Source organism: Camponotus vicinus, unplaced genomic scaffold, assembly GCF_025532165.1.
Source record: "Camponotus vicinus isolate PSW18456_S1 unplaced genomic scaffold, iyCamVici1.0 SCAF_5, whole genome shotgun sequence".
Classification (NCBI taxonomy): Eukaryota; Metazoa; Arthropoda; class Insecta; order Hymenoptera; family Formicidae; genus Camponotus; species Camponotus vicinus.
The window spans coordinates 9,796,120-9,806,060 of record NW_028141977.1 but is presented as its reverse complement, the minus strand read 5'-3'; the positions used below and the strand labels follow the sequence as shown (position 1 = coordinate 9,806,060).

Below are 9,941 nucleotides of genomic sequence, written 5' to 3'. Positions count from 1 at the left end.
CCAGGATTCGTTCCCTCCTACAGTGAAGTTCCCGACATTCAATGGATTACTTAACTTTTCTTCGCAGATTGATGTTGCGAAATCTAATGTAGACACAAGATGTTAATCGTTCTCCATTTTTAAGATCGCTCCTCTTTTTATCGGATATTACTGATATATCATTCGCGTATCTGCAATTGAATATTTTGAATATTATCGATTTATTTATTCGTCGCGTTTTATCGCGAATTTTAAATCGCGATTTATCTTATAAAAATTCGCAAGTAAATCGGTCGGTGAATTGTATATTCGCAAACATTACAGACCTCAAATGATTGTCGAAATATTTTTGATTTTCTATACTTACGTGATAGCAATTATATCGCGCTCGTGTCTATTGAGAGCTTCGATTATTATATTATAAAAATTACGTATCGCGATCAAATATTCCGCATATTATGGACTTATTTATTCGTCGCGTTTTCCCGTGAATTCGAGTCGCGATTTATCTTATAAAGATTCGCAATTGACTCAGACAATGAGTACTGTATTCGTAAATATTACAGACATCAAATTGTCTGTCCAAATATCTTCGCATTTATGTGATAATTATATCGCGCGCGATTATAATGTCTATTGAGACGCTTCGATTATTATATTATAAAAGGTACATATCACAATCGGATATTCCGAATATTATCGATTTATTTATTCGTCGCATTTTCTCGGGAATTTTAAATCGCGATTTATCTTATAATTTAATCGTTGACTTATGCCTGTTTCTACCAACGTCGTTTAACTTTAATCTTAGCTTAACTCACTCTTTGTCTCCTTCTAACTGTTCTTTTAATTTGCAATTAACAATTACATATTTTTTCTTCGAAACAACTATGTTTTCTTTACACCAATTGATTCCTCTCATTATTTTGTACATAAAAGTATTAAGGTAAGATAATCGAAAAATGAATATTTTACAAGATATTTTACGGTTTATGTAAAATTAAGAAATGATTTCAAGCCTCATAACTCGGAAAGTACTTAATTAAAACTAACTTAATTATAGTATTTTGGAAAGCTCTTGAGATGAGCTACAAGAATATGTAATAAAAATAGCGAGTTCCATTTAAAAAATCCAAAGTGATTTTGCCCTGATCTTGACAACACTCTTCAAGGTCATACTGATATCACCATGTAATGCGTTACTTGAAACCTTACAACTTTTGTTTGAAATATTTTTGTCTGCCGCGCTCAGTTTTTGAGATATTCGGCTGAAACGGGTGATCTGCGACACCCTGTATATACATATATATATATAATAAATTAAAATAAATTGTTTCACTGCACAATATATAGACCATTTAATATTAATTATATTGAACATATTTAGACCAGGAGACGTCATGTGAACACCACAATTGATAACATTGAAAATGTATTAGAAACTAAAATTTTTATATTACTTAATTTATCTTACTGAACATAATTTTAGAATTAATATGATTTTTACGACTAATTGTAAAATCACATTAAACCCAACATTTTTTATTCAAATAATTTTCAATTAGAAACATTCTTTTACTTATATAACAATAAGTAAAAGTTATCCGAATTATATTGTGTTCGATGTCATTTTAAACGCAAGAATTTCATTAATCCCTTTTAATCAAAAAAGATCAAACAAAATATAAAAGCTTTAGTTTTTATTTTATGGCAATTTAAAGTCATATATTATTATAAATAACGAAAAAATTCCCGATGCCGCAGATTCCGAAATTTCTTACACGAGACTTCATTTATAATATTCACGAATATATGTCAAAAAATAAAATGCATTTTTTATTCATTTGAAAGTAATTTTAATAGAATAATGAGAATTTTGCGATTAAAATAATACCAAACACGATATAAATCGCATAAATTTAATTAAATATATAATTATAATGAAATATTTATTATCAGATTAATTAAAAATTACCCGATTTACGTCATGTTTGATATCATTTTAATCGCCAAAATCTCATTAATTCATTAAAATTACTTTCAAACCGATAAAATTAAAAATAAAAGTTTCAATTTTTATTTTATAAGATGTTTACATTTTCGTGAATTGCGAATGGATAGAGGAAGCGAAGAAACCGATTGTAAGAGACTTCGGAACTCTTTGATGATAGGTCATCTCGCTCGCTCTCTACTCATGGTCTTACTTTCTTTGTCACACTTGACAATCGTGATAGATAGCTCGGAAAGATAAGCGGACCCAAGAATCGAGAGCGAGCGAAACAGTAACAAGAACGAGCGAGACAATAATAGGAGCGAGCGAGACAGTAATAGGAGCGAGCGAGACAGTAATAGGTGCGAGCGAGAGGAAAATAATAGCGCGCAAGAAAAATCCGATTCTCGAGCTCGAGTCTCGTTGCTCGTGCTATTTCTATCTCGTTCGCTCTTATTGTTATTTTACTTGTCCTTCTCGCTTCCTCACGTAACTTTCGCATTGCTTTTATACATACATACGTACATACATACGTACATACATACGTATATACCACACACACACACACACACGCGCGCGCGCGCGCGTGTGTATATATATATACATATATATATATATATATATATATATATATATATAATAAATTTCTATATATTTGTATATAGCTATTTTTAGTATAAATCTCGATATATATATATATATATATATATATATATATATATATATATATATGGAGAAAGAGAGACCACAAATCTTATTTACATTAAAGATGTATACATAACTTGTCTTGCATTCATATTTTTGCAGTCATATTGCCGGCACTTTGTGCATATAGCACGGAACAGAACCACAAATCGTGGACATAGCATGTTACCCTTTGAAAAGTTTCATGGACATGGCTATGTAGTTCAATGTCCACGTTTTATGGACATAGAGGCGCTTCAAATACGGGTTCCACCTAAATCAGGGGCATGGCCGCTCTCAGGCTTCTCTCTGGTCTGTACAGACTTCTATCAGATAGAAGACTGAGAGATGTCATGGCCCGCTTTTAGGTGATCCCTGGAAGTGATACTCCCTCTGTGGACATTAAAAACGTGGACATGAACTACAAAGCCAATGTCCACGAATTTTCTCAGAGGGTAACATATATGTCTCTCTGATAATATAAATAATATAAATAAAAATATAAATAATTTATTTAATAATAATTTATTATATAAAAATATTAGTATGTTTTTTCTTTTCACGCTATTATTTATTTATTTATTTATGTGTCTTCTTTTTCTTCTTTCAACATCATTTATTTATTTATTTATTTATTTATATTTAGCTCGCTCTAAGTCAGTCTTTTAAAATGCAAAACTAAATATTATAAAATTTGACTTCGGAAAAGCGCGGTAAAACAATCGAATAAATTCAAATCATTAGCATAACAAAACCCGAACATGAAACTCATAATGACATCATTATGACGTCATCATGATTTTATTTATCACTTAAAAGTTACCTAAACAATGATGACAAAAAAGAATCATAAATTTTTAAGTTCAATAATCGCATTATATAATTTTAAAAAGATTTTGTTGCTTAATATAATTAAAATATACATGAATAATTAAATAAACAAGTAATTGCGTAATATACTTATTTATATATATATAAATAAGTCACCAAACATTGCCAAAAGTATATCAAATGAGATCATTATGATTTTTCTAAAATGACTTTTAGGTGACGTCATAATGATGTCATTATGAGTTTCATGTTCTACCTGGGTATAGAAAAATATTTATTTCATCTTTGAATATTACAATATCTTTTGCGATTGAATAATTTATTTACTATCAATTTACATACATAAGTATCTTGTTGTACAGCACTGGTGCTACCGGCATTTCGTGCACATAGCACGGAACAAAACCAGAAATTGTGCACATTATATATTACCCTCTGAGAATATTCATGGACCTGGCTTTGTAGTTCATGTCACATTCGACATGAACAATAATATTGTGGTGAAAAATGTGGAAAACAAATCCTCATTATAAAAATTTATTTATATTTTAATACATGTATATATATGCGCGAGATGTCTATGCGCGAGAAGCAAATATATTCCTATATATATCTTTGATTATAGAAAGTTACAAGATTATAAGATACACAAAATGCTTTGGAAGTTATTTATTGAAATTGTTATCTTTTGTATAATTATTATAGATCTTTCTTATGCTTTTAACGATTCCAAGCATAATGACACTTATGAATGTAAATTAGGGTCAAAAACTCCTTACAGATGTGTAGCTAATTATGATGATTCATCATTGAAATATGCAGGTATCCTATAATATTGTCAGTTACTTTTTATATGTTTAATATGATTGAAGTTGTATTGATATATGTGTTTATTGATATTTAACTTATAGATTGCATAGAAAAAAAGATTTGGTTAATTCTGCGTCATGGAACTCGTTATCCAGGCAAGAAGTATATACCTTGTATGATAAATGAATTGCCACAGTTGCAACATATAATATTAAAAAATTATGAGAATAATACAACAAATCTGTCAGCTGGTGATGCAGCTTTGTTTAAGAAATGGAAACTGTCACTTACTCAAAGAGACATGATGAAATTGGCAACAGAAGGGGAAAATGAAATGATTGATCTTGGAGAAAGATATCAAGCAAGATTTCCATCCCTGATGCCAGAAACTTTCAACAATCAGACTTATAAAGTATATGAAGTATTTGATTATTTTATACATGTTCTCATGGTCTTTAAACATCAACTGTGAATTTTAGTTCAGATATACATCCACTCAACGTACAGAGGAGAGTGCAAAACACTTTGCTGTTGGTTTATTTGGCTGGCATAATAGTAAAAATATTTGGTTTCCAGCACCAATATATCAAGATCCAGTTATAAGAGTAATTTTACTTTATTATTTTTCAATTCTTAGATGATTTGTCTTCTCCCCTATTTTTCTCTTTTTAAGTGATTATTTTGACATATTTTTTTAGTTTTACAAGGCTTGTCCTCGCTGGCGCCAAGAAGTTGATAAGAATTCAAATGCAAGATCAGAAAAAACGAAATTTTTGAATAGTAAAATTGTTAAAAATATGTTAAATAATATTAAAAAACGTATTGGCTACAATATTGATTATGGTTAGTTATTATTAAATACGGTTAGTTATTATTGCATGTAAATTCAATGTTATACTGTCAAGATTTCACTGTATTTTTATTATATGATGGATTTTTACTATATTAAATATGAACTATTGTTTCCAGAAACTGCACATTTAATGCATACTATGTGTGCTTTTGAAACTGCTTGGAATCAGAGTACAGTATCTCCTTGGTGTAAAATATTTTCATTAAATGATTTCAGGGTAAAATCTTTGATTAAAATTATTTAATTATCTAAATTATCTAATAAAAGAAAATTTACTCCTATATCAAATTCTAAATCTATTTTGTAGATCTTTGAATATGCAGAAGATCTAGAATTCTATTGGATTGATGGATATGGTTATCCATTGACTTATAAACAAGCATGCCCTGCCTTAAAAGATATGTTTAGTTTTTTTGGGTATGCAAATCTATACGTACTGTAATATAAAATAAATCTAATTTAAAATTATATTTTTAAATTAATTGTGTATGTGTATTGAAGTAATATATTAGAAGAGCATTATTTATTTTACAGATCTAAAGAAGAAGCAACAACAACAGCTTATTTTACACATTCTGGAACAATTTTGAAATTATTAGCTTTACTTGGAGTAGCCAAAGATACACATCCTTTGATGCATGATTCTTTCAGACTGCACCAAGAAGAAAAAAGACTTTGGAGAAGCAGTATTATTGATACATTTGCATCTAACATAGCATTTATTTTATATGAGTATGTTTCTATTTTAAAATTATATAAAATTGTATATATTTTCATAAGTATAATTCCTTGATTATATTCTTTCTAGTTGCGCATCTCAAGGTCCTAGTATCCTGTTTATGCTTCAGGAACGACCAATATATTTGTTAGGTTGTCCAAATGATATGCCATGTCCGATATCTATTATGAAAGCGGCATATCCAGATCGCGATGAAGAATGTCAATTTGACGTTATGTGTCATATAACAACATAAAATAATTGATAAAATGCAATATTTTTATAGTAAATCATATAAGCATTCTTATTTATTTTGAGGAGTAAATATTTATTTTTTATACTTCAATGTACACTTATATTAATTTGTCCCTGATTTTTACGTGTTTGTCGATACAATTGTTCGAAAGCGATAAATATATATATGTGCGTGCATGAATAACAATTTTAATTGAAACTTTTATATGCCTTCTTGATAAATCATGTGTATGATACAAGTTTTGAAAAATATTTTTTAATGATTTTTATAATATAATGCAATATATACATGCTAGATGATACTGATTTCATTAGCAATAAGGTCATAAGAAAAGAATAATATAAAAAATTTTAACTATTTCTATTACTAAATAATATTATAAATATTTAAAATTATATTTATTTCACAAAGGAGGTAGTCTCACATATGCAACTATTTAAATGAAAATTGAAGTTCTATGAAAACATATTTGTGTGCAAAAAGTTTACTAATTTTTTATATTATTCTTTTTTTTATTTTCTTATAAAAAAACATTTATATAATATATATTAAAGAATACTATCTTCTAGTGAATTATTTATGCCATTTCTATCATCTCCAATACTATCTTCTAATGAATTATTAATGCCATTTTTATCATTTCCAATCATCTCCTGCAATAAGATAGTTATAGAATAGTAATAGAATATAGATAGTTAAATAGATAGTTATAGAATAGTAATTTTGTCAATGTTAAATATATAATACCTATTCATAAAATAACAATATTACCTGCAGCACTTCAACATATGTTCTTGTCTCATCTAACATCTCTTTATAGATACGCTTTTCTTCTTCTAACTTTTCAATACATTGTACAAGTTCCTCATTTTCCTCTAAAGCATTTTTAAGGGCTACTCGTCGTTTTTCAGCTATAACTTGCCAATAGTTTTTGCTTGGGCCAGCTGCATCTGTTGAAAAGAAAATTTTAGAGAAAATTAAATTTCTTTACATATATTTTAATTTAAAAAATACAAAGAATATAAAAAAATATTTTTTTAAATGTACCTGTAGATATTAAATCCTCAGCCTCAATCTGTACTTTTTCCTCTTGTACAGTTTGGACAGCCTTGTCTTTGGTTTTTATATTCTTGTGTTTAGAACTATTTTTTGTTGCATGAGATATAGTCCTAAAGCATACAACATATAAAAATTTATCTCAACCTTATTACAATATTTTCATAATATACTTTTTGAAATATTTTACCTTTTTGGTTTTACTTTTTTCGATTGTTCAGTAGAATTGACCATCCTATCAGCACCAACTAAAGTTTCTTTGTCAATAGCTGATGGTTGCAATTCATGTAAAGATTTCCTACTTTTATCCTGTTCCAATAAAAGGAGAAAAATTACTCATTTATTTTTTACAGAGATATTACATTAATATTACTCTTTTAATTTTTTTAAAATATATTTTTACTATCATTTTCTATTTATGCACAACAATACATATATATATATATACATACACACTATTTTTAATAGATTTATAAATTATTATTCAATATATGACAGATGTACCAAAATTTAGATTACATATAAAAGTATATACATTTATGTATAAAAGTATAACAGAGATTAATAATTAAATAGATATAGTTTATATATATATATATATATATATATATATATATATATATATTTAAATATAAATATATTCTTGTGAAATAATACAACATAAAAAATAATTTTCTATATTAATAATTATCAATTATGAATTATAAATTGTTAAATTGATATTTATAATTAATAATAATAGCAAAACAATTGCATCTTTATATATAAATGACTAGTTTCAATTTTATTTTCAAGATTATATATGAAATTTAAATTTTGAATTCTCCCTTTTTCTGATAAATATAATCTCTCACTTCTTATAAATATTTATAAAAATCGTTTCTCACAATAAAAAATTGAACATAAAATGACCTTCAAATTATATTTACCTTTTACATATTGAGAAGAAAAAAGAGAAAATATATGTATACAAAATAATTTTTTCTTGTCAATTGAACAGAAAGAGATAATTTTAACTATATTAACATCGCATTTTTTAAGAATTTTAGGCGTGAAAAAAAATAAATAGAAAAGATACTAACCTCAAAAGCGATGATCGTTTCGCTGCTAGTATTCGTCTTCATCTTACAGATTAAAAAATAATCTAATAGAAAGGAAAGATCTGAAACAAGATACATTTTAATTAGTTCGTGAAAAACTTATCCGTGCATTATACTATTCACAATAATACATCACAATTAAATGAATACTGTACTTAGATAAAACCAACTTAATTTCTAATTAATTTACATACGTGCGTATAATTCTTTCTCTTCTCTTATTTCATAAATATTTCTTAAGATATCGTGACTCCTAATCTGAGTTCAAAATGTACGTTGTACGTTGTACGTTGTACGTTGTATGTTGTACGTTGTACGTTGTACGTTGTACGTTGTACTACAATCAGCTGTTCGGTAGCATCTAATGCCAGAGAGAAGCTTTCTCTCTGCTAATGCATTAGTTAATAACGGGAAATGTATAGAATCGTGGGAAATAGGAAGATGCCGGGTGCCGGTAGCAAAGAGAAGACTGAGCACTGAGGCTGCGTTCAGATATAAACTATAAACTGCCAGTACTGAAAATCTATAATATACGTGACGTAAACTATAGATGTTCAGTACTGGCAATGAATATTGGCTCTCTATCTTGTGTAACGATCTTTACGGGCTTAAGATATCGAATATGATTGGTTTCTACTTTCAGATCCGACCAATCAGCATCAAATCACATCGGAAAACCTATGGCATTTTCGAGTGGTCGGGTTTATCGCTCTAGGGTAGTTTACTAGATGTTAATGGCCGCATTCAGAGCTGCGTTCGGAAATATCACCCGAGTGCCCCCGGGTATCATTTTATCCTTGTTGTTCACCGAATGTTAAACAAGGATAAAATGGCCGCATTCAGCGGACTCAACAGTTGGGTAGCATTACTAGATTTTCCAATGTAATTCGACGCTGATTGGTCGGATCTGAAAGTAGAAACCAATCGTGTTCGATTGCTACTTAGCAGTTGAGTCCGCTGAATGCGGCCAATGATACCCGGGTACACTCGGGTGATGTTTCCGAACGCAGCCCGGCAGACTCAACAGTTGGGTAACATTACTAAATTTTCCGATGTAAGTCGACGCTGATTGGCCGGATCTGAAAGTAGAAACCAATCACGTTCGATTGCTATTTAGCGGTTGATCTGTTGAATGCGGCCATTGGGTGCATCCAGAAGCACAACCGCTCACTGAGCGGCTAAGTAGCAATCGAATGTGATTGGTGAATTCGAAGATAGAAACCAATCACATTCAATTGGCTGCGTTCAGCAGGAAAAGCTGCTTTGCAACTGTTGTAAAATTCGTGAATCTGATTGGTGTATGCTCTTAGATTCAGTCAAAATTAAGAGCATACGCCAATCAGACTCACGAATTTTACAACAGTTGCAAAGCAGCTTTTTCTGCTGAACGCAGCCATTGCTACTTAGCCGCTGAGTGAGCGGTTGTGCTTCTAGATGCACTCAATGGCTGCGTTCAGCAGAAAAAGCTGCTTTGCAACTGTTGTAAAATTCGTGAGCCTGATTGGTGTATGCTCTTAATTTTGACTGAATCTAAGAGCATACACCAATCAGATTCACGAATTTTACAACAGTTGCAAAGCAGCTTTTCCTGCTGAACGCAGCCATTGACTAATGGCCGCATTCAGCCGACTCAACCGCTAAGTAGCAATCGAACATGATTGGTT

The 9,941-nt window shown here is 29.4% G+C and overlaps 2 protein-coding genes across 2 annotated transcripts; one reads left to right on the top strand and one right to left on the bottom strand.

Annotated features, from left to right (window-relative positions):
- The first annotated feature begins 3,848 nt into the window (after positions 1–3,848).
- On the top strand, positions 3,849–6,679 carry LOC145971905 (multiple inositol polyphosphate phosphatase 1). Its single transcript, XM_083100002.1, has 8 exons — positions 3,849–4,306; positions 4,396–4,706; positions 4,774–4,899; positions 4,993–5,137; positions 5,264–5,364; positions 5,455–5,564; positions 5,682–5,879; positions 5,956–6,679. Exons 1-8 carry the CDS (start codon positions 4,138–4,140, stop codon positions 6,119–6,121), a joined length of 1,326 nt encoding a protein of 441 aa, XP_082956128.1. The 5' UTR covers positions 3,849–4,137; the 3' UTR covers positions 6,122–6,679.
- On the bottom strand, positions 6,131–8,791 carry LOC145971906 (uncharacterized). The gene is made up of 6 exons (XM_083100003.1): positions 8,472–8,791; positions 8,260–8,339; positions 7,368–7,486; positions 7,169–7,290; positions 6,893–7,071; positions 6,131–6,774 (listed from the first exon to the last, which is right to left on the bottom strand). Exons 2-6 carry the CDS (start codon positions 8,299–8,301, stop codon positions 6,670–6,672), a joined length of 567 nt encoding a protein of 188 aa, XP_082956129.1. The 5' UTR covers positions 8,302–8,339; positions 8,472–8,791; the 3' UTR covers positions 6,131–6,669.
- Between the last annotated feature and the right edge of the window lie 1,150 nt (positions 8,792–9,941).